This window comes from Meles meles, chromosome 16, assembly GCF_922984935.1.
Source record: "Meles meles chromosome 16, mMelMel3.1 paternal haplotype, whole genome shotgun sequence".
NCBI lineage: Eukaryota > Metazoa > Chordata > Mammalia > Carnivora > Mustelidae > Meles > Meles meles.
In genome coordinates, this window is record NC_060081.1 from 71,034,787 (window position 1) to 71,059,554 (window position 24,768).

Below are 24,768 nucleotides of genomic sequence, written 5' to 3' on the forward strand. Positions count from 1 at the left end.
GGTATCCATATAAACGCAGGGCTTCCAAGTACACGTACACGAACCAGCCGAGTGTGTGTACGCGTGAACACGCACAAGTGCATGCCTATGCACACAAGTATTTGCTTGCTGTCTGCTCAGAAGGCCTAGAGAACACCCCAGTAAAAGTGAGTGCTCCGAGAGCCCACACCTTGGTGGTTTTTGTTTCTCTGTTTTGTTTTTTGTTTTAAAGTCATCTTTTATGCCCAGCGTGGAGCCCAGATCCACGTGCTGCGCTCTACAGACTGAGCCCAGCCAGGGGCCCACCCCCCGCGCCTTGGTTTTCAGATGCTGCCGTCACCAAAGGGGACCAGCCCCGTGGAGAAATGGCAGACTCCAGGACTGGAGAAGGGGAAGCGTTTTTCCTTTTACTGGTTTTATCCCTGCAATGTTGACAAACCCCCTTCGGTTGCTGAGCACGTTTCCACACCCTTCTGACCACACCGTCATTCTGGGAGTCCCATCCACAGGCCGCTTCGTAAGTGTGAACCACCTTTATGAGCAGCTTCCAAAAACAAACCAGAAAGCCACCGGCCCACTCCTCAGCCAGGCCTGAATGCAGCGTCTCACCTTGACTCCGAGTGTGAGAACACCTGCTCGAAGCGAGGAGACTCGAAGTGTCGAAGTCTGTCCTCCTCAGGCTCATGGGTCCAGTCCAGAGAGAGGCACCTCCCCTCGCCCGGGCGCCCACGCGCCACATCCCCGCACCCTCACTCGCCTCTTCCCTCACTTCTTTAGTTACTGCTCGAAAGGACCAACAATTCATTAGTAGCTGTTTATTGATCAATGGTTTGATATAAAGTTATTTCAGATCTTCAGAATTTTGCCCAAACAGAAGTCACAAGCATTACAAAGTGTGTTTTTTTTTTCTTTCCTTCTTAAAAAAGGGTAGGAGGCAGGTTGGGAGGGGACCAACCTAGCAGTAGTGGCATCTGAGAATAAATTAACAAAAAAAAATTTAGTATTACCATTTATTGGTGACAAACACTAAGTTTTACTTACATTCCATGGGGAGAAAAATCCCAGCGCAAACAATGAATCGAAGCGGTACTTAACTCGCAAGGCTACGGCGCTTTTCATCCGGACCGCACGCAGGACCTTAACTGCGCACGCGTCTGTGCACAGTAACACAACGTCAAAAGCAACACAGTTTCAGAGATAAACACGGGTCATTCTTCCGTTCTTTTCAGCCCCACATGGAGATGTAATCAACAGTACAAAGCACTCAAGGAACTCCATCTGCGGTGTACACGTACTACACGGAGACCATATCCTGTAGTGTGTGAGAGCTACGTGTCCTCAAGAGCCATATGTATATACACACAATTTTTTTAATAATCTTTAAAACAAAGATCAAAGTTCATTTGTTTAAGTCCTGTTGCATTAACAAAAATAAAATAGAAAAGGAACCAAATGATCATTTAAGTTTAAAATTCCCAAACTGTCCAATCTATACAACCGTGGGAGACTTCATCAAGGACTGAGAAACCAGGACTGTCTCAGCTAACCCAGACGGCACACAGTCTGCATCACTGAAATGGTCCTGGGTCAGTCCAATAAAGTCAGAACGTATAACCACATACACATGGATATGATCTTTGCTGATTAGACTACGGATAGAGTCAGTCTCAGACAAGTTTCTAAACTGTGCTATGTAACTAGATACAATTGAGAAACTCTCAGATGAAAATTTATATAGTGTCATTTCAATCAAAAGAAAATAGTAAAACTAAGAATATGTATCACTTTTGGGAGAGAAAGCAGTGGTGGGGGGTGGGTGCCACGGGACGCGGGGCCAGAGCACGCTAGAATGGTTAGTTGGCGCTGAGTAGGAAGCATCTGATTTTCTCTGGTGCTTTTGGCTCTGGGGCTGGTCGACGGCCCCGCTCCCCGGCATGGGTGTCCAGGGTGTGTCCCAAGGGTTTGAGTGAGCCACTCCGAGAAAGCGTCGTGCTCTCTTTCTGGTTTCCTTCACATGGCCCAAACGGCAGCAGCCACAGCCGAGCCCTGAGGGGCCCGGGGCCACTCGGCAGACCCTGCCGTGCGCCCCAGCAGCTGCCTGTGTGTGGGGACAAAACAGCACCCGCGCGCACAGCCACGGCCGCCTCCGTGTGTTCCCGCCTTCGTCACCACTGCCGCCTCGGCTCTTTACCCAGCACGTCTCTCAGCCCACTGGAGGTATCAGAAATGCCAAATTCTCAAAGCAGTTTCAGTATTTTCAGTATGTATGTTGGGGTTTCACAACGGTTCGTGGCCAGAAAAGGTTCAGCACCTCCCACACCTTCAAGGAAGAAGAAAATGAAAATGATGCCAGTTTTGGAATGTAAGAAAACGTAACCCATGTTCCCAGTGAGAAGAACTCCGCGGACACTGAAGCCCAACAGCACAGGCCCCCGTTTATCGGATCCCCGTGTGCCGGCTTGCTCAGGCTCTACGGCCAAGCGAAGAAAGCAACGAGGAGAATGTGTGCGTAGTATGTGATCTCTGGGAGAAAAGGCAAATACAAGAAATACGGGATTGTACTTGCATAAAGAAACACAAGGAAAAATACGTAAGAAACGAATACACCCGCGATCGCTGGGTGGGGGCAGGGAAAGGAAGACGGGTGGTGGGGCTGTGTGGGCAAGACAGAGCTCCCGGCGCCTCGGAAAATCGCTGTGGGGTTGGACCCTGCGTATGTGTCACCGATCCCAACTGGTTTTCACAAGTAGAGCGCGGGCCACAACCTGCACACCTTTCAGGGAAAGGGACAGAAGGGGAGAGAGGGGAGGCTCCCACTACTGAGTTGAGCACAACTCTCGCTACTGAGGTCTGAATTAATGCAAATGAGGAACAGAACTGCCTTCCCGAGTAAATCAGCTCACTCACACAGACATTGGTCCATTTCCTGTTCTCGGCATCTCTGTACTCGGTTGGTCCAGCTCAGACAGCAACTTTAAGATGTTCAGTGCAGCCTAGCAGGGACGAAAGGAAGAGTCAGAGCACGACTGCCACCCAGGGCCACAGCACAGGGCACTGTTTGAATAGGGAGGCGAGGGACAAAACAGTGAGTCCCACTAAATCACACTTTCCCTTAATATCTGAACTTTCGATGTATAATACCAACTACAAAATAAATCATCCATGTTTACCTCACTGAATCACAACCTCTGATTTTGTATTTTCTTCTAGTATTTTTGACTTTATAGTAACTAGACCACACATTCTGTATCCTGCTATAAAACAAATGCCTGTTGTGTTCCCTTGTTAGAACACCCCATCCCTAAAGATGTTAATTTCACGGATGCGTTATATTCCGTCAGGAGGACATACCAGAGTTCACCTAGATTAATTTAATCAATTCATTTTCTCAGTCACCTCAACAGGAGCCGAAGTAAGGGGCTTTCTACAGCTGCCCGAACTCGGGCCTGTGGTCTGTGTTCTGGGAAGAGATGAATGGACACAGCGCAGGGAGGAAGCCCAGGGTCCAAGTCCCAAGTTCACCCCCCAGGTCAGCCAAGGGAGGGGAAGAGCACAGAACGGGAGGCAGTGTCTAAAGCCAGTGAATTCTGATAAACAATGAAAAAGCAATCCAATAAACTAAGGACGAAATCTTCAAAACCATGAAATCTATAAAACCACCGAAGGCAACGGGAGAGCCCTTCTATCTTCGCATGGCCGGCAGCGGGCAGACCCAGGAGCCCCGGGGAACGTACCATGTCATGGCAGGACTCCACATCCTTTCCAATACCGTGGCTAATCAGAGGTGGCTGGGAGGAGCAATTGATAAGAGACACAAATTCGTTCTTGTTGTTTTTGGGGAAGTCTTTGTATTCAACCTGAGGAGAAAAGAACACTGGAGGTCGGCCAGGGCAGCGGCGAACAGGCAGGGGCCCGGCGAACAGGCAGGGGCCCGGCGCGCGGAGAGGACGCCTCCTTCTCCCTCTCTCCACCGGACGCGGCCCCAGCGCCTCCTGCTCAGTCAGCGAGGCTGTCCGGGGAGCCCGCTGCTCGAGGCACGAGGAGCTGCCCCAGCTCCCTAAACCTGCCAGGAACCGAGATGTCCACCCCAGAATCCTGGTCTGGGGGGCAGGGGACACCAAACACCTGGTCTGAAAGAAGCCACGTCGTTTTCTGCTGGGCAGGAAGGACCAGCACACTGAACCCATTCCCGCTGTAACTATCCCTAAGATGAGAAGCTGTGTTACTACGGTTAGCTCGCATTTTTTTTTTTTTTTTTAAAGTTTATTATTAAAGGACAAGGCAATTCTGTTACCATATGGGCTTGTCCTACACTTCCCCGAACTCCCGCCACCCGCCTCAGGACCACCAGGTACCAGGTGGCCTCCACCCTTCCTCCACACAAAGACGTGGATTTAATAAAGGAGGTCCAAGGCCCATTTGCTGAGAGAAACCCAAAAAAGATGACTGCACTGAGGTCTAGACCACACAGCTCCAGCCTAATAGTTACCTGGAATCCCTGGACTCTGGAGAGATAGTCCAGCTGCTCAGAGGGTCTTGTAAGAGGTCCATGGGGTACGTGGCCTGAAGAGATGTTATTCTTTAACATGGTCTCGGCTGTGGGCGAGGTGCCCCCATACAACAATTCACGGGCTATCATGGCAGTTACCGTGGCCTTGGCAGGATTCGGAGCTGCCCGGGTGAAATCTTTGGTGTGGTGTCCTTGACTGACTCCTACGGCCTGGGCAACCTCGGGCACCATGGGAAGAATCCCAGCGGGCAACTGCTGATGACTAAGGTAAGGCATCCTAAACTCATCCTCTTTATTGCCTAGGGAGGGACACGCAGACAGATCAACACAAGGCCACAAGCGCTGCGGGGAAAGACATCTTCCAACCCGCCAGCCCTCCCTCGGAGCTCACGACGGCCCAGTTCAACACCACTCGTCATTCCAGAACCACGCCAAGCCCAGAATCACATTCAGATCAAGACAGTATTAACATCACACTTACTAGTTCCATTTTCATCCCCAGAGCCAGGTTCAAAAAAGGTTACTTTTCTTCCATCCCCTGGTTTTTTTACTGGTGTCTTAAAAAAAAATAAAAATTAAAAATTAAAAAAGGCCATGAGTGTAAATCAAACTCCTGCAAAATTAGTTCCTACTCCCTGAAACTATACACACTCCAACCAGCATTAATTTTGGTTTATAACCACTGAAATACGAAGAGGTCATCAGCAGAGAAGCCCCCCCACCGCCACAGCCTCCTGACCCTCCCCCCAGCCACTCCTGCCCCCACGGCCTGTCCCGCACCAAAGGAGGCTACCAATCCCCTGAACTGGGGGCTGGACTCTGCTCGGCACTCGCAGGAGGACAGGGGAACGTTTAACCAGAGGGAACCAGAGATGCTGGACTGGTGGAGCCCAAGGTGGGGAAGGAAGCTTTTAGATGGAAGCTAAACAGAGACTCTTCTGGAACTAATAGCCAATTCAAAGAAAAGGTGACATTTCCAAAGTTAACAAACAGGGCAGGGGGACTGCGATGAAAGAAATTTTTTGTCGACATGGGTCTCCTTTCTGAGAAGGTAAGGATGTTATGAATCCTCTACCAGATTCTGGAATGAAAGACCCAAACACCAATTCCAGGCTCTGTGCCAATTCTCTGAGGAGTGTCCGAGGCCACGGCCCGCTGCCGGCACAGCTGGCACAGGGAGGGGCCCCATCCCAGGGCCTCTCAGCGGAAACAAGCTGGGTCAAGGACTTGCTTGAGGGTACCGCTTACCAAACGCGCTTACCAAATTTTTAGCTAGTGTTCAATTCATAAAGGAAGGAAGAATCCCGAATCTAAACTACGAATTTCATTCCATAAATCACACTGTGTTGGTGTCCCAGAAAACCCACAGCCGGCTTCCCAGCTAGCAGAAGCCGGAGGCCAGCGGGTCTCTCTCACGGGCCTCACTGGGAGAGCACGAGGGCAGCAGCGGGCACGTTCGTCGGCAGCCCCGGCGCCCACCCTCCTCCAAGTGGAAAGGAGCGAGCTGCCCTCCAGCAAAGTGTCCCCGACCACAAAGACAGAGAAACAAGAACGACTCAACCCAGAGCCACAGACATGCAACTCCCCTTCTGACCACATTCTAATGCTCCGAACGGATAGGCCACCGCTCGGCCGGGCTGTTTTCCTGCCAGGAGGATGAAGCCTTGCCCTGCAGCTTGGCCCTGGAGGTGGCCAGAGTCCCCTAGGATGAGGCGAGGAGGTCATCTTGCCATTACAGAACAAGGACACAGAGCCCCGAGCAGTCACCTTCTCCTCTGATTTGAGGGCCGGTTTGGTGGGCTGAGCCTGTGGGACTTTGAAACCAAGGATCTCCAGCATGTTCTCGGCTGCGTTGCGTTTGGCCACCTTCTTATTGGTGCCCGTTCCTTCCGCCGTATGGTTTCCCACCTTCACCTGCAGGAGGAAGTCAGGACTCAGACCAGTGCTTACACCTTCCGAGTAAAGGTGGGTCAGGCAGTGGCGTGCGGGCGAAAGAACCTGACCGTAGCCAGAAGCTTCCCGGGGCGCCTGTGGCAGCCGCCACAAATGCTCAGTACTTTCGAGCTGCTGTCCGCCACAGCTGCTGGTAAAAAGGAGATGAAGGGGCGCCTGGGTGGCTCAGTGGGTTAAGCCTCTGCCTTCGGCTCAGATCATGATCTCAGGGTCCTAGGATCAAGCCCCGCATTGGGTTTTCTGCTCAGCGGGGAGCCTGCTTCCCCCTCCCTCTCTCTGCCTGCTTGTGGTCTCTGTCTGTCAAATAAATGAATAAAATCTTTAAAAAAAAAAGACGACAGCGGCTCAGAATGACTTTAACAGACTACAGCAGGGCGTTCCAAAACCTCCCCACTTCTTAAGGCGCCTCGCTCTGACACTCATCTGTGCCCCTGGGGCACGAGTGTGAAGCCCGGCCAGGGGCCGCCTGCTTTGCCGCAGGGGGAGCATTTAACCCCGGAACCCTGCAGACACCAAGCCGCACGCTGCCTCGGCGGCTCTGTCGCCACCTCTGACTTAGGACACGGAGGAAAGGTTAATGGTGGAGGCAGGGACGCAAACGAAGCTTCAAGTGTGTCCGGTCTGCACCCGGAGCCCCGTAACTGCACGAAAAAATGGGAACATTCATCCAAGCTTTGAAAATGATCTGATTCAACCAAGTCACTCATTGTTCATAACTGAAGTTCCAACGTGTCTCTGTTTCACTTTCATCTTGTTTATGTAAATAAAACCCCTGCCGATTCTCCGGCTAGAACTCGGCTCTGCTGCCAAAGGCATGTGCAGCCTCGCCGCCTGCAGCAGACCGCAGCACGCATCTGTGCGCCCTCTCGTTTCCTGACACCGCCCGTGACCGCTGCACTGACGGGACAGACGGAGAAAACGGACGGTTAAGAACGTTATGCATTTTATACGTGTCAATCTATAAATACAACCCCCCCCCCCCCCAGAGAGCGGAGAGTTACACACATCCCAGCACATCCCACTGCTTACAATCCCTTTCGAAGCCGGTCTTGATCACAGAGCAGACCAAAAAAGCCCCATGTCCCACAACTGGGAGTCCAGGGAACCTTCCCTTGCCAGTGAAGAGGGCTCTGGGGTTGAATCCTGGCCTTGCCATCTACCAGCTTTGATTTGGGCCAAATTACTGGCCCTCTCAGCACGCTGCCATCTTCCTTTGTAGCCTGGAAGGGCCACGACTTTTCTCGCCTTCTGGCGGGGGAGGCAGAACACACCCGGCTAAGTGGAGGTGCTTCCCAAGTCGTGAACTGCTACACCAGAGTTAAGTACTGGCTTGATGACCAGAAAACACCCTTAAATTCAAATCACAAAGGAGGCTGCCCATGGAACGACCGTCTCATAAACACAAGGAAAACACTCTGCGCTAATCCAACACGCAATCCCAGTGGAAGGAGGACCAACCCTAGACTCCAGACTCTACACACGGATTAGGAGGAACAGGAACAGAGCCTCTGACAGAACTTACAAAATTTACCTTCTGAAAAGAACAATAAAAACCTTCAGGGAGATGTGATGAAGAAAATGTCTGCCCCCAATCCCACGCCCCAGCACTCGTGACCCAGGGCGCGGTCCGAGCGCCTACCTGCTGACTCAGCTGCATGCGTGGTACGCATGCAAGGACACATCACAAGGCATCAAATTACTACAAGCAACGTGGTCTCAATATTCCGAATGTCTGATGGCAGGGAGCGGGGCCCTCTGGGCCAGGGCACCGCACCTGGCCTCCTCAGGAAAGCACACGGCCCGTGGACCTCATCCAGCCGCGGTGGGGATACGGTCACAGAAAGGCCACCCACCACCCACCCCGACCTACCTGCATCACAAACTCTCTGCGGCGTGGGAGGCCTCGCTCCGTGAGGAGCATGTACTCTGGCTCCTTCTCCTTTTTCGCCTGCTGGATTTGGGCCAGTCTGCTGATGGGGTTCATCCCCTGGCCGCTGTCTGTGCTGCTCTGTAGCTGAGAACAGTGAATGCAGAAATCATGTGCCGTGTTAGCCGCAGAGAGGACCTTACCAGTGCAGACATCGGGACACGATACAACATTCCCTTTATGTTGGTCCTTTAAGTGACCAGAATTAATCAGACCTTTTTTTAAACCTTCTTAAAATTAAAAGATTCTTGGGGCACCTGGGTGGCTCAGTGGGTTAAAGCCTCTGCCTTCAGCTCAGGTCATGATCTCAGGGTCCTGGGATCGAGCCCCACATCGGGCTCTCTGCTCAGCGGGGAGTCTGCTTCCCCCTCTCTCTATCTGCCTGCCTCTCTTCCTACTTGTAATCTCTGTCAAATAAATAAATAAAATCTTAAAAAAAAATTAAAAGATGCTTAATGATTTTCTAGGATTGCTCTGAGGGGACTTTTAAAAAAGTTCTCCTGGCAAACCAACATCAATATCCCACTTTGGGTGGGCAAGCAACCTGGAAAGGTCTGCTTTTTAACAGTAAATTTCAACTTGACAATGAGGAGAGAAAAAAAACCAGAACACTATTCCTAAAATTCCCCCCAAAGCTGTGTTATATAAGATGGTCCCCAGCTTTCTTAACAAGGACTCAAGGTCCAGAAACTATTTAAAAACACATACACACAAACCACGAAACCTCAAGCTGACACCATGTGGAAAGAACCTAAGAATCCCACAGCTCCTTCCCAGTGGCCACCTTTAGTACCAAGGAACCCTCAGCCCCCGACTTCTGCGGGGTGGTTTCTGGGATCTACTCAGAGAAAAAGGGAGCCGCAGGGGTGTACAGGGAGCTCACCCCGGGCACGGGGTCTCGACAGCACGACACGGCAGCTGGCCCCCGCACCACAGAGGTCTGACCGTGCAGGTTCGCCTATAAGTGGATTTTTTCCGGTAACTACAGTACAGTATAGTAAGTGTATTTTCTCTTCCTTATGACCTCCTTCATGTTTGCTTTCGTCCAGATTACTTTATGTGCAAAGACAGCAGTTAATACACACATGCATATAATACAATATATAATACATAAAACGTTCATTGTTTCTCTTACTGGTAAAGCTTCTGGTCAACACTAGGCTGCCAGTGGTTAAGTGTCTGCAGAGTCAGAAGTTAAATCCAGGCTTTCCACTGTGGGGTGGGGGTGGGGATCAACAACCCTAACCGCTGTGCTGTTCAAGGATTAAAACTGTGTACTGACAATCGTACAGAACAGACCCTAATATTCCTCAGCATGCCCAAATGGACTCCTGTCTCTTCTCTGGCTGGGGGAGCAGGGGGTTTTGACAGGTCCTCCGACATGGCTTTAAAAATCCCAAAGAATAAGGAGGTATTTGGTGAAGTGTCTCACTCCTACACCTGCCCCCAGACGTCTTTCCGCCTGCAAATCTGCTTCACGCTCACAGCAATGCAGCGCTGAGGGAGACGGAGGGAGACACTTTGGCCGTCCTCTGCAGAAGGCGCTGCAGGTGTGCGCGACTCCCGGGATCACCCCCTCCCCCGCGGACACGCGCACAGCTGCAGGCACCTCTGCCGATCCCGCTCGGCGTCCGCATCTTTGCCTAACCAGGGGCTCTGGGGAGGAACTACCCAAGGTGGTCCCCGCACCAGGCCGGCAGGTGGCATGTCAGCACCCATCCTCTCACTAAGGTCAGCAACCTAGTGAGCCTTTTAACATGTCTCCCCCAACCCCCTCCCCGACCAGCCGTCTACAGGCAGTGCAAAGACCCTCTTCGATGGAGACGTTCTTACCCTGACTATGGATTTCGTTTTCTTTTTGATTCTGGGCTTCGCTCGCTCGACCGCAGGCAGTGGCGGCAGCTTCTTCAGCTCCTCCAGGACGGCGATAGCAGCATTTTTCTTGGAAATCTTCTTGCTCTTCCCTTCACCTTCCCCCACAAACTCCCCAACTGACACCTTGGTCACAAAGCTCTTCATATGGGGGGGGCCACTCTCCCGGGCAACCTGTTTCAGAGGGAAAGACTGAGTGAAAGCGTGACAGACACCCTCTGCCAGGGGCAGGACACACTGCTCAGTGCCCTGCCTCCCAGGAACCACAAGGAAGGGGGAGTCACAGACACGACCTGACCAAGGCAGGCAGCATAAAGGTCAACAAAAGGAAACAGTGATAATCCTGAATGCTTTTCTTCCCTTCTTCCTTCTTTTTCAGACTTGTTAATGTTCTCAGGTCTGGTCGGTCCCCCACACAGTTCGCATGGAGTAAAGAGGGAAATTGGGGCGCCTGGGTGGCTCAGTGGGTTAAAGCCTCTGCCTTCAGCTCAGGTCATGATCCCAGGGTCCTGGGATGGAGCCCCACATCGGGCTCTCTGCTCAGCAGGGAGCCTGCTTCTCTTCCTCTTTCTCTCTGCCTACTTGTGAACTCTGTCAAATAAATAAATAAAATCTTTAAAAAAAAAAATTTTTTTTTAATCTTTTTAGAAAAAAAGGAGGGAAACAAGTTCCGCTCCCTCCCTCCCTCCCAGAACGGTTCCTGTCTCTCCAGGGTCACAGAGGGTTCTGATTTCGGGGTATCCACTGCAAACGGCAGAAGGAAAGCTGCCCCAGCAAAGTCCAGAAACAACAGCAACACAGAGAGTTCAAGTTTAATATTTGCTCTGAGCCTCCAGCCAAGCCTGAGCTTATTAAATACTGGCTGCTATGCAGCTACAGAGAAGAATGAGAATTTCTAAGCACTCACAGTGATTTCCAATACATACTAAGTTAAAAAGAAAAAAAAAAAAAAAAAGCAAGCTGCAAGAGTCTATACCGTGCCCTAACTTCTGTGTTAAAAAAGATTTAAATATACCCGCACATATAAACAGACACACACGTGTGTGTTTATATGCTTATTTTTGCAAAATGAAACAGGATGGATGAAGCAGAAACCGAGAGAATTAGTTCCCTACAGCATGTGGGAGGGAGGGGTAGAGCAGGGACAGGATAATGCTTTTGAATGTATCTTTCTGTATAGTTTTGACTTTTAGAAGCATTTAGTGTTTTATGTATTAAAAATATAAAAATAACAAAAATGGGAAAAAAATACTAAAACTGAATATGAACAGAAACCTAAGTAAAAAAAATTCTTACTAGATCACACAGAAGGAAAATAAAAATCGAACCCATCTTAGGTTAGCTAGGACACTCCTGAACAACTACGAGGACTCATACTACCAGATTTCAAGACTTCCTATAAAGTCATAGCAATGATGCCCTCACGGCACTGCTTAAAGGTGAACAAAGAGAACAATGTATCAGAACAGAATGCAGAAATAGACCTGCACAAATTTGGTTTTGTGATTTCTGGCAAACACATCAAAGCGCATCAAAAAACTTTTTTTTTTACTCAAAGTCTTACAAAAAAAAAAGTAACTAGCTACCCACGTGGAAGAAAAGCTTAACCACAGCCTCAAACTCCACCACAAACAGCAGGTAACTGGAGCCAGAATACAGAACTAACTGTGAAAGCCAAACTCTAGTGCTCTCAGAAGAAACACAAGAGCGGGGCCCCTGGCTGGCTCGGCCGGAAGGGGGGCTGCCTTCGGCTCCCAGGATCAGATGGAGTCCTGCATCAAGTCCCACATCCAGCTCCCTGCTCAGTGGGAAGTCTGCTTCTCCCTTTGACCCTACCCCCTCTCATGCATTCTCTCTCTCTCTCTCTCAAATAAATAAAATCTTAAAAAAAAAAAAAAAGTTCTGAAGAGATACTAATTTGGAATCATTAAAAAAAAGAAGAAAACATAGGAGGAACAGGCCCAGAGCATGCACGTGGCAAAGAGTTCTTGAAAACACAAGGTACCAGCCATAAAGAAAACAAAATTGGAGCTCCACGTAATTAAAAATTGCTCTTTCAGAAGACAATTAGAAAATACAGGGAGTCCACAGAACAGAGGAGAATATTCACAATATATGTATCTGAGGGTTTTTATCCACAATACTCAAAGAACCCCTGTAAGTCAACTACCCAATTAAAAAAAGACTCGAACGGGTACTTTACCAAACTGGATCTCTAAATGGCCAATAAGCATATGAAAAAAGATCATTTGTCATCAAGGAAATGCAAATGAAAACCACAATGAAATACTGCAATATATACAGTACCCCAAAATGGCTAAAATTAAAACTGACAGTATCAAGTGTTGACAAGGATGTGGAACAACTGGCCAGAGTATAAACTAATATAATCACTTTCGGAAATAGCTTGACAATTTTTTTTAAAAAAGATTTTATTGGGGTGCCTGGGTGGCTCAGTGGGTTAAAGCCTCTGCCTTCGGCTCTGGTCCCAGGGTCCTGGGATTGAGCCCCGCATCGGGCTCTCTGCCCAGAGGGGAGCCTGCTTCCTCCTCTCTCTCTGCCTACTTGTGATCTCTGTCAAATAAATAAATGAAAATCTTTAAAAAAAAGAAACAAGATTTTATTTATTTGAGAGAGAGAGAGAGAGAGAGAGAGAGAGCGGGTGCACGCATGAGAAGTGGGGAGGGGCAGAAGGAGAAGCAGATTCCCTCTGAGCAGGGAGCCCGACATAGGGCTCAATCGCATCCCAGGACCCTGAGATCATGACCCAAGCCAAAGGCAGCTGCTTAACCAACTGAGCCTCCCAGGCGCCCCCAGCTGGACAATTTTTATTAGACACCTACCCTTGACTTGGCAATTCTGGATGCATGTACACACAAGAAGCCTTAGCAGCTTTATTCATAAAAAGTTTCCAAAGTGGAAACAACTCGCATGTCCATCAACAGGGCAATGGACAAAGCCCAGCTTTACATTCATACGGTGCAACAGCACACACCAATTAACTACTGACACACATGGAGGAGACTCACACGCACTTTGCTGAGGATCAGAAACTTGACACCAAACAATCCACATTATATCATTCTATTTATGTGAGCTCTAAGAACAAAGAAAACAAAGCTATAGTGGTTTTAGAAAACAGCTTCTTCTGGGTGGCTGTTAACTTGGAAGAGGCCCAGCGACTGCTGGACGTTATGGGAACACTAGATCTGGACCTGGGTGGTGAACTATGGGCTTAAATGGGCTGTGCCCTAAAGACATGCCTATTTTCCTGCACCGGAAGCATATCTCCACAGACAGGACAGTAGGAGGTCTAAACATGGAATTAGGAACAGAGAGGAAGAGTCTTGTGATGCTAGATTGAAATTAGAGGTATAAACTGCTAATTCTGAAAATACAGGTATTCTCCAATGCTACCTGCCTACAAGGCCTAGAAACAGTGACCCTCCAGCAGCAACAAGCATGCCCGGTGCCCCATCGTGGGCTCCACATGCTGCTCTCAGGGAGGGGCAACCAGGGCTCCTGCAGGCCTGGCTAAGGCTATTTCTGTTGGAATTTCCATTTCTACTGGTGCCAAAACTTGAGTCCGGAAAGTTCAAAGTAAGGGTAAGGCTAAAACATTTCATTGTACCAGAAAGTAAGAAGGTCAATCAACATCTGAAGAGGGGAGGTGAGAAGCTTGCGAGCAAGCAGGCATAATGAGGGACACACACAGAAGAGGAAAAAACCACCTCACAGCATATATAAAAACTGTGACTCAAAATGAAATCATAAAGCTTCCAGGAGAAAAGAAAAGAAAAGCAGACTCACCTTACATGAGACAAAGGTGTCTTAGGTTACATCCAACAACCACGAAACAGAAAAATTAGGCAAATTCAACCTCACTGAACTCTCTCTGCTCTTTGGAAGATACTATTTAAAAATCACAAAATAAGCCACAGACTGGGAGCAAATATTTAGGAAATACAGATCTGATGAAAGGACTGTATTCACAATGTATAAATAACCCTCAAAACTCAGTAACAGAACAACTCGGTAACAAAACTGACAGATGTGGACAGATGCTCCCGGAGAGCAGGGGCACAGATGGTAAAGCCGCACACCGAAGACGCTCGGGGCGCCTGGGCAGCTCAGGCAGTTAGGCTCCAGCTGGTGGTTTCAGCTCAGGTCGTGACCTCAGGGTCCTAGGATCGAGCCCCAGTCCCCCCAGTCCAACTCTTTGCTCAGTGGGGAGTCTGCTTCTCCTTCTGCCCCCCCCCAAACCTGTGCTTTCTCTCTCTCTCTCACTCACTCTCTCTCTCTCAAATAAATAAAATCTTTAAGAAAAAGACAGGAACTACTGCTCTGTCCAAAACGGCCAACTCACCAGCTGCATCCCTGCATTACGTTAAGTTAAAGAAGCCAGACGAAAGGCAATAAACTCTGTAATTCCACTTATGTAATGCTCTGGAAAGAGAAAAACTGCAGGGGTGGAAACTTGCCAAGGCTGCGGGTGGAGGAAAGGACTGGCTGCAAAGGGCCTCAGGGCAACCTGAGGGGGTGATAGAGCTTCTGGGTCTTGACGCCGGCGGTTCCACCACTGAACACATTCATCAAAACGCATCAAGTCACAGAACAGGTTGGGTTTTACTGTATGTACATTATACCTCAAAAAAAGACTACCCCCTTCCAAAAAACGTCCCCACAGGGGTAACAGCAAAGGACACAGGAGCCAGCTGAACGGCAATTTGAATAAAAAATGAATGACAGTAATAGAGAACCATGGTTCTTTTCCTTTTCTCTCTTTCCTTTTTTTTCCCCCCCCTAATGTAAGCTCTACATAAGATGGGTCTTGAACTCCTGACCAAGAGTCACACGGGCTAAGTCAGCTAGGCGCAGCCCCCCATGAATGACAATAATGAAGTAACACTCTGAAAACGAAAAGAACCTGCGGACCTACACTAATAAAAATTAATAAAAATTAGCTGCTAATAAAAGTTACTGTATGGAGGTGGAGTATTTCCTGTGGGATGGCAGCTCGGAACGGCAGAAAATGCCCCAGCAGTGACTGACGCTGGGAAGAATTCTCAGACTATGAGGATTGCTGGGGCGATCTCTCAGGGCATAACCTTCAAACATCTCCTGGCAGCATATGCGTTAACTGCAAAGAGAAAGAAAGTCTCCAGCAGGTGAAGCTCTGGGGTAAGCCAACGAAACAAACGTCACTCACACGGTGGGGTCGGGGTGGGGGGATGCCCTCATGTGATGCTCAGAAGAACCCACACCTCTTCTGCGGTGTCCTGAGGGAAAATTTGCTTTATCTGAAACTAATTATGAGGAAACGATCAGACCACACTAAGGACCATTCTACAAGTTGTAGTACCTTTAAAAAATGTCCAAAGAGGCTGCAAACTGTTACAGACGAAGGAGAGCGCAGAAATGCCTCTCCCAGATGCAGGGTGAGATCGAGACCCTATGGGCCATAAAGGACAGAAGAGGGACAGATGGCAAAATGTGGAATACAGGAGGTACATGAGAACCAGTGATGCTCAATTTCCTGTATTTGATCATTAGATTGTGCTTATTTTAATGTCCTGTCCTTAAAAGATACGTGCTGAAATACTAGGAATCCCCATACCTGCCGCTTAGCCTCAAATGACCCAGCAGGGGTAAGAAAAGACAGAAAATAATATGTGCATTCACAGAAAGAAAAAGCAAATGTAAAATGTTGATCACTAGTAAATCTCACTGAAGGAGAAATTCACTGTCCTATTCTTCCAACTTTCTACAGGTCTGAAATTTTTCAAAATAAAATACTCAAAAAAGGGCTAGGAAAACCAAATAACCCCCCAAAACAGCAGTGTTGTGCTCCCCAGGGGGGAACCAGGGGCCCCTCGGAGAGCGGTCTTCCCTGCCCTCCACAGGAAGAGGTCAGCTGGGAGCCCCAGCTGACTCGGGCCCCTGCACGTGGACCACGGGGCTCCTGGTGCCACTCGCACACCACCTCCCGCCCTGACAGCCTGGTTTCTGAACACTCGCAGCCCCACCCGGCCTCTCGGAGAGGATCCCATCATCTACTCGTATCACAACCCCACCAATCTAAATGTGGCTTTCACCTACGGTGGGTTTAGTGCAAGGTCACTTGTGCATCCCCGCCTCTGGTGACCTTACCAATCCGCACCATCCCATTTTTTTTTTTAACTAAAAGTATGTATTTTATCAAAAGTCAAACTATAGGGGCACCTGGGTGGCTCAGTGGGTTAAAGCCTCTGCCTTCGGCTCAGGTCATGAACCCAGGGTCCTGGGATCGAGCCCCACATCGGGCTCTATGCTCCGCAGGGAGCCTGCTTCCTCCTCTCTCTCTCTGCCTGGCTCTCTGCCTACTTGTGATTTCTGTCTGTCAAATAAATAAATAAATAAATAATCTTAAAGGGGCGCCTGGGTGGCTCAGTGGGTTAAGCCGCTGCCTTCGGCTCAGGTCATGATCTCAGGGTCCTGGGATCGAGTCCCGCATCGGGCTCTCTGCTCAGCGGGGAGCCTGCTTCCTTCTCTCTCTGCCTGCATGTGATCTCTCTCTGTCAAATAAATAAAATCTTTAAAAAAAAAAATAAATAAATCTTAAAAAAAAAAAAAGTCACACTCTATACATTTTTTCTGGAGAACCATAGGAAAGGCTCCTGTTTTCTCCCATTAAACACTTCTAATCCAGATTTCTATATGACACACTTTACTATTAAAAAATTCAGTAGGGGCGCCTGGGTGGCTCAGTGGGTTAAGCCGCTGCCTTCGGCTCAGGTCATGATCTCGGGGTCCTGGGATCGAGTCCCGCATCAGGCTCTCTGCTCAGGCGGGAGCCTGCTTCCCTCTCTCTCTCTGCCTTCCTCTCTATCTACTTGTGATCTCTCTCTGTCAAATAAATAAATAAAATCTTTAAAAAAAAAAAAAATTCAGTAAAAAAATAAATAACTGCTCCATTCATTTATTCAACAAACATTTCCTGAGGACCTACTATGTGCCGGCTAATCTTCCAGGTGCGAGAGACAGAACTGTGGGAGGAAAAATAAAAGCCCTCGCTCAAGCTCATAATGGAAGTAATATGACCCTTTGATAGATGAGCTATTTCACATAAGTACTCACATTAACAAACTCAAGGCCACCACCAACGCACAAAATGGACCATCCTAAATGATTACCTTAAAGATATTCACCCACCAGAGGGCGCTCCCAAAACTTTCTTTATGTGACCAATTTCCTGCTATGTGTTCCTGAACACAAGTTTGAAACCCAAATTTGAAATCTAAACAAAGTGGAAGTGGGATAGAAGAATCTGGTCTCCAAATCCCACAGAGCAAAATTAAAATGGCATTCCTTCACTAAAGTTCCAGAAAGCTCTGTGACTCTCAGGGCAACAACTAGTAGGAACAGGTGGCAAGCTTTCCAGAGATCCAGGACCCTGGTGCCAGCAGTCAGCTCTGTAACCCTGAGGTGACCCTGGAAGCCAGGCACCTCCCACTCCCACCATCTTGACACCCCTCCAACCTCTAAAAATCCTTTCTCATGCTCTACACCAATCCCTCAGCACGAGGAGAAAAAGAGGATTCTTCCCTTTCCTGCAACAGGTACCCCAGGAAGACACCTTGTGGTTTTTGGAATGAAGTTCCCACCTAGCAACTCCTATCTCACTGCCTCCCTCCCTCCTCAGTCCAGACAGAGGGAGAAGGGGTGGAAGGGACGCAGAGCCAGGTGAGAAGATAGAGCCCTAGCCTGGCCGGGGCTCTGCCCTCTGGGAGGAGGGGACAGTATAAACCTGGTCCCGCCTGCCAGGGTGGGATAGGGATGGGTGTTGGGGGATGTAGGGTGGCCCCATGACGGAAGTGTAATGTCACAGCCCACCTGTGCCCCATGGCAGGCAGGGAAGCACTGGCAGCTACAGACCAGAAATCAGCAGCATGCAGTAGACGGATTAAGGACTGAACCCAGGAGCCAGTTCAGGGCACCAGCACGTTAATAAGGGAAGGGATGCATTTTATAATGTATTAATGCATGAAGTTTGGGGGTCACCTGTAACTGCAAAAATGCTACAAAATTACAGTGTTTTACAGGATAATAAACTTCAGGGGGACTTTTTAACTGACTGAACCAACCAGGTGCCCCACCGGGGAACCTTTTAAAAAAAGAAACAAGCCAAAAGAAATTTATGGAGGACTTAAAACTGTTCTAAGTAAATGCCCCACCTCAAATTACATTTGCCTAGGAAACAAAGTAGAAGCATAAAGCATTCTGGAAGACTAAACATATAGTCTTAAGAACTCTGAAAGACCTGGGCACCTGGGGGGCACAGTCAGTTAGGCGTCTGACTTCTTTTTTTTTCCGCAAAGATTCTTTATTTGAGACAGAAAGAGAAAGAAAGAGCACGAGTTGGGGGCACAGCAGCAGAGGGAGAGGGAGCAGCAGACTCCCCACTGAGCAGGGAGACCAATCCCAAGCTCCCGGATCCCAGGATTATGACTTGAGCCAAAGGCAGATGCTTTTTTTTTTTTTTTTTAAAGATTTTATTTATTTATCTGAGAGAGTACAGAGAGAGAGAGAGACCATAAGCAGTGGGAATGAAAGAGGGAGTGGCAGGATCCCTACTGAGCAGGGAGTCCCACGTGGGGCTTAATCCCAGGACCCTGAGATCATGACCTGAGCTGAAGGCAGACGCTTAACGAACTGAACCACCCAGGCGCCCCTAAGCATCCAACTCTTGATTTCAGCTCAGGTCATGACCTCAGGGTCATGAGATTGGGCTCCACAAGATTCTCTCCCTTTCTCCTTCTCTCCCTACCCCTTGCCTGCTGTCTCCACCCTCCCTCACTCTCTCTCAAAAAAAAAAAAAAACAAAAAAAAAAAAACAAAAAACAAACAAACAAAAAACACCTCTGAAAGACCAAAGAATTGATAAAGATACCTGCATGTACACTGAAACACAACCTTGCATAACCAAGTGTGGAAACCAAAAGGATCTGCAAAGAATTCGCCATGTGTCAGACCATTATGCAAAACTTACTAACCTCCCTCACCTGCCCCGTGTATCTGGACTCACTGGGTCTTTGAAGGAAACACATACTAGATGTACCTTTGTTTTCCACTTTGAACTAACAACCCATTAGCTATGGTTTTTAAGACTGTAAGGTCTCCAACACGAAATGAAGTTATTAGGGAGGTGACTTATAGGGCAAATGCTGGACAAGGACGAAACTGATGCCCTGTTAACTCCAGCAATTCCTAGGGACTAAAGAAGATTAACGTTTTGGGGGTAACAGAGTCCTTGAGAGTTTTATGAAAACAATGGACCCTCTCCAGAAAACACATGAGAACACAAACAAAATCTTCTTCAAAACCATGCTGAGAGGCTCATAGACCTACCAGGACCATCCAGGGACTGCAGCCCTGAAGAAGAGAATATTGCTTTGCTAAATATAAAAATCTGAGTCTTAAACCTGAAGGTTCACGGGTTTATGATGATAATCCCAATGTTATTTAGGATAAAAATCATCCCACTGATGAATGCCGACAGTATTTTTCAGTAGAGGCCTACAGCTGAAGCAAGCTTACCTCAAAATTCACAGGCAAGTTCCGTTTAAGTGCAATCTCAAACACTTGACTTATTTCCGATTTATTGAGATTTTCTTCTTCTGATTCTCTTCCATTCACCTAAAGAAAAAATAACTGTTTAGTAGCTAACCCTTATGAAAAACTGTCAACATCCCAGCTCTGATAAACCTTAAGCACTGAACCATGGCTTCATGAAGTGAGCGCTACCCCAGGGAGCGAGACCACCTGTGTGCCATGTGGCAGTGAATTTAAAGGTTTAAAAAAAAAAAAAAAGTATTATTTCACACTTGAGTCAGCCTGTACCTCGTAAATTCACCATAAACAACCCCACACCTAACAGACTCGGGGTATGAATCAGCCTCATCGTGGCCCAACCACACTTGCCCTCAGCTGCTCGGGAAGAGTGACTGACTCCCAAAGCCTTCCTTGAGGCCCGGCAAGCCACATTTTGGAAAATGTCAGAATACAGACAGCTCTGTGTAGGACATGACAAGTTCAAATAGAAGTCTCTCCATCTAAGTATGCAGGTTTCTCATTTGGACATAAAGTCCCTGGAAACCCACTTTTTAAAAGAAAAAAAAAAAAAAAAAAGGACGCAAGGGAAATTACGAAATTGTGTACAAAATCTTGTCCTCTCTGCTCCTGGCAAAAATGCAAGTGCAGGGCGCCTGGGTGGCTCAGTTGGTTAAGCAACTGCCTTCGGCTCAGGTCATGATCCTGGAGTCCCGGGATCAAGTCCCACATCAGGCTCCCAGGTCCAAGGGGAGTCTGTGTCTCCCTCGGACCTTCTCCCCTCTCATGCTCTCTAAGAAATAAATAAAATCTTAAAAAAAAAAGCAAGTGCAAACTAATCAAGTCTGCTCAACAAAGGCTGAGACTCTCTAACAAGATTCATTTACAGTCCTCCAGCCGGGGCTGGGATGAGGGAGGGCGGAGCTCTCCTCGGTGCAAGCTGTTAACTGCACTCTCCAGGGTGGCAGCGAAAAGGAGAATCCAGATGAGCTCAGTAATAGCAATGCCTTCCTCCCTGCAAATCGTGGCAAGAGAGCTGCATTTTTCTTCATATTATTGTGATTCTTTTATCAAAGAATTTGTAAAATTCTATTTCCAAAACTAGAACTTTCTGAAAGAACCATGGCTAAAACTGCAGAATAGGCAAAATGCAGGACTATCCAGGATTTTATTGGTTGTGCATTTCTATACCTTCATCAGATAGATCTTACACCTCAGTGGATCAATTATTTCACACTATAATGAAAAAAGAAAGCCTCTTAAGTTAAAAATATTAATGCAATCAAGAATATAATCCTATACCAGTGAATGCATCCCAGACACTCTCTACTTATCTCTCCCGCCATGATGGCGTTATTCTCTTTCCAGTTGGGTTCTACTTCGCCCTCTGCCTGGTCAGAACTATTTGTATAGCATTTCTGGTGTCTTTATTAACTTAAAGATACTGTTATTCTTGTTTAAATCATAAGCAGAAAGAGGGCCTGACTTTTTATGAGAGCATCTTTAAAGCCAGATATCTTCAAGCAAGATGACAGAGCTCTGTGGAGGTTTGGTTTAAAATTTATTTTTTAAACAAGTTTTAAACTTAAAACAAGCAAACAAAAAAACCACCCTGTATTTTAGTATTTCAACAAATGGTGCTTAGAAAAATGGATTTCCATATGCAAACAACAAAAACAAAATTTAAAAAAACCACCTTACACCATATATAAAAGTTACCTCAAAATGGATGAAGGCCTAACATAAGGACTAAAATCATAAAACTCTTAGAAGAAAATATCAGGAAAAAGCTTCATGACGCTGGATGTGGCAGTGACTTCTTGGGTAGCAGACAGAAAACACAGGCAACAAAAGAAAAAGGCGATAAACTGAATTGCATCAAAATCAAACACTTTTGTGCATCAAAGACACTCTCAAGAAAGAAAAGACGACCCCCAGATAGGAGAAAGTATGTGCAAATCACAGATCTGATGAAGAATTAATATCCAGAATATACCAACAACTCAACGACACAAACAATCCAGTTTGAAAATGTTGGAAAAGGACTTGAATAGACATTTCTGAAGAAGGCAGAAATGAGTACATGAAGAAGGCAAATGAGTACATGAGCTCAGCATCATTCATCATTAGGGAAATGCAAGTCAAAACCACAATGAGACACCACTATGCACCCCCCCCCTTAAGAATGGCCGCAGAAAACAGCAAGTGTTAGCAAGCAGATGGAGCAGTGGGGATCCCAGGGCATTCCTGGTGGGACTATAAAATGGCCCAGCCTCTGCGCAAAACTGTGGTGGTTCCTCAAAAAGTTAAACATAGATTTACAGGATGATCCAGCAATTACATGAGCAGATACGTACTCAAAAGAACTAAAAGTAGGGACACAAACAGGTACTGGGACGCCTATGTTTATAGCAGCATTATTCAAGTAGCAAAAAGTGAAACAACTAAACATCCAACCACAGATGAACGGATACACAAAACGTGGAACGGTCACACAACGGAGTATTACTCAGCCTTAAAAAGAAAGGAAATGCTGACACATGCTACAACATGGATGGACCTTGAAAACGAGAAATGAAGTAAGTCCGACAACAAAAGATGAAATCCACTTACATTAGGTATCTAGAATGGGCAAACGCACAGCGACAGAAGTAGAACAGATTTTCCGGCGTGCGGGGGATGGAGGGAAAGTTACTGTTTAATGCGCACAGAGCTTCAACGTGAGATGATAAGAAAAGGTCTAGAAATGGGCAGTAGTGACAGCTGCGCACCACTCATGCCGCAGAACTGTGCACGGCAAGAATGGTTATAATGGCAACCTTTCAGTTTATCTTTGAAAGGCAACTAAAAAAAGTATGTCCCGTACCAAATATTAACACACTAGAGACTGTCAACACATGAACTTATGCTAACAAGTCAGGTCATTTTTGTGCACAATTCAGGTTTTGGACAGCTGTTTACTCGAAGGATATTCTGAGGTTTTTAAGCAGATAAGCTGTTAAAACAAAGGTTGCACTCGGATGCTGAGTAACTGTTCATGAAACCAGAACAAAAGTTGGAAATAAACTGGGTGCTGAGGCTAAAATAAGACTTCAGCCACCGTGTGTGTACTCCGATTTTCAAATCTGTTGTTCACTTTTCCAGCCCAATTAGTTTTAGCTTTTATTTATGACTTATTTCAAACATTCAGAGAAGTTAAAAGATAAATAATGTAACAGGCAATTGTGCTGGACTGAACAAATGTCCCAACATTAAGAACTACTACCATGAAATCTTAATTTTTTTAAGGAAAACAACGAAGCTCCTCTCACTCTCCTTTCCACGGCAGACTTACTCATGGTTTTAAGATTTTATTTATTTATTTGACACACAGAGAGAGATCACAAGTAGGCAGAGAGGCAGGCAGAGAGAGAGAGGAGGAAGCAAGCTTCCTGCTGAGCAGAGAGCCCGATGCGGGGCTCGATCCCAGGACCCTGAGATCATGACCTGAGCCGAAGGCAGTGGCTTAACCCACTGAGCCACCCAGGCGCCCCTTACTCATGGTTTTAAAATGGGAATATATTGCTCTCAGCCATGTTTTTGTAAAGGCTGAAAACAATATATGGTATGATTCTGTGTTCTGAAAATTCACATATATCATTATCACTATGATTACCTTCCCAAATATTATAAAATTCAAACTTGGAAGTTTATACTAATCAAATGCTACTCTCCTATTTTATATCCTGAGCTTCCACATAAGCCTGATGGAAAACAACAATCCACTGCACAAACTTGAACTGTAAGCCAGTGTTTCTTAACCGCAGCAGCAGCAGGACCCCTTGGGAGCTCCAGAAAGACAGATGCTCACTAGATTCCTACTCCAGATGAAAGAACTTACATTTTTTTCAGGTAGGGCTTAAAGATTCATTCTATTTATACTACCTTTTTTTTTTTTTTTAAAGACTCCAGCTGATTTTACAACAGAGTGGAGATTCACTGCTCTAAGCCATTGTTTCTCAAGGGATTTCAATAGGGACAAAGCGGCCAGTAAAATAAAAATGCAAAACAAGAAACAAAGATATACATTTACTTGAAAGGGGGATTATGTTGCTCTTTTTACATAATTTTGATATTATCTGGAGTGAACAACATGTTGCAATGGGAAAGCAGCAAAATGAGTCAAAAACAAATCCACAAATACCATTCCCAGTAAAATGGGAAAAGTGTAGTGGAGCCTTAGTCTTACCTTCATGAAGTGGGAATTACTGTTAACATCAATTCCATAGTGCATGGTTCAGCAATAAAATCTAGGCAACATTAAGAAAAGAAAAAAACACTCTGAACCATGCTTAACCCTCAGTATGCCAGAAAAAAATAGTCATCTCTCCATTTACTATCTGGCTCCAACAGACTTTATTTTTCTGTATTTAGTCATTCTACAAATAACATACAAAATAAAAGGATAAGAATCTTTTCCTTAGAGATTTTAACAAGAAATTAAAACAGCAGGGCACCTGGGTGGAGCAGGGCACCTGGGTGGCTCAGTCAGTTAGGCACAAGACTTTTGAATCTGGCTCAGGTCATAATCTCAGGGTCAAGGGACAGAGGCCCACATTGGGCATTGCACTGGGCAGGGAGTCTGTTTGAGATTTTCTCTCTCTCTCTGCCCTCCCCCTACCTTATACCTCCATTTGCTCTCTGTAAAATAAATAAATGTACAAAAAAAGAAGAAGAAGAAGAAGAAGAAGAAATTAAAATAGCAAATCCAAGTTTCTATTCTAGGTTTGTAGTCTGGAAGGCATTCATGTCACCCAGCGCGTCTGAACCTAGAGCACACCCCACCTGCAGCAATGCCATTTTCCAAATCCATTCCCAGTGAGTTCTAGCTCATCATGACTTCTGACTCTTCTGGTAGTGGTATCATCAGAACACACTACTTGTGAAACTGACTCATAAC

At 46.9% G+C, this 24,768-nt stretch overlaps 1 protein-coding gene across 7 annotated transcripts in view; it reads right to left on the reverse strand.

The window, feature by feature from the left end:
- Positions 1-779: 779 nt before the first annotated feature.
- Positions 780-24,768, reverse strand: part of STAU1 (staufen double-stranded RNA binding protein 1) — a 56,053-nt gene continuing 32,064 nt past the window's right edge. For 5 of the 7 annotated variants that reach the window (XM_045980952.1, XM_045980955.1, XM_045980958.1 and 2 more), the window contains 9 exons: positions 19,818-19,916; positions 10,203-10,433; positions 8,313-8,456; positions 6,257-6,403; positions 4,971-5,046; positions 4,469-4,788; positions 3,714-3,836; positions 2,887-2,972; positions 780-2,299 (listed from right to left, as the gene is read on the reverse strand). In XM_045980952.1, the coding sequence (XP_045836908.1) occupies positions 2,284-2,299; positions 2,887-2,972; positions 3,714-3,836; positions 4,469-4,788; positions 4,971-5,046; positions 6,257-6,403; positions 8,313-8,456; positions 10,203-10,433; positions 19,818-19,916 (1,242 nt within the window). In that variant the 3' untranslated portion in view covers positions 780-2,283. The remainder of the gene's footprint in view (positions 2,300-2,886; positions 2,973-3,713; positions 3,837-4,468; positions 4,789-4,970; positions 5,047-6,256; positions 6,404-8,312; positions 8,457-10,202; positions 10,434-19,817; positions 19,917-24,768) is intronic. The other 2 variants (XM_045980954.1, XM_045980956.1) reach the window with 1 other exon arrangement.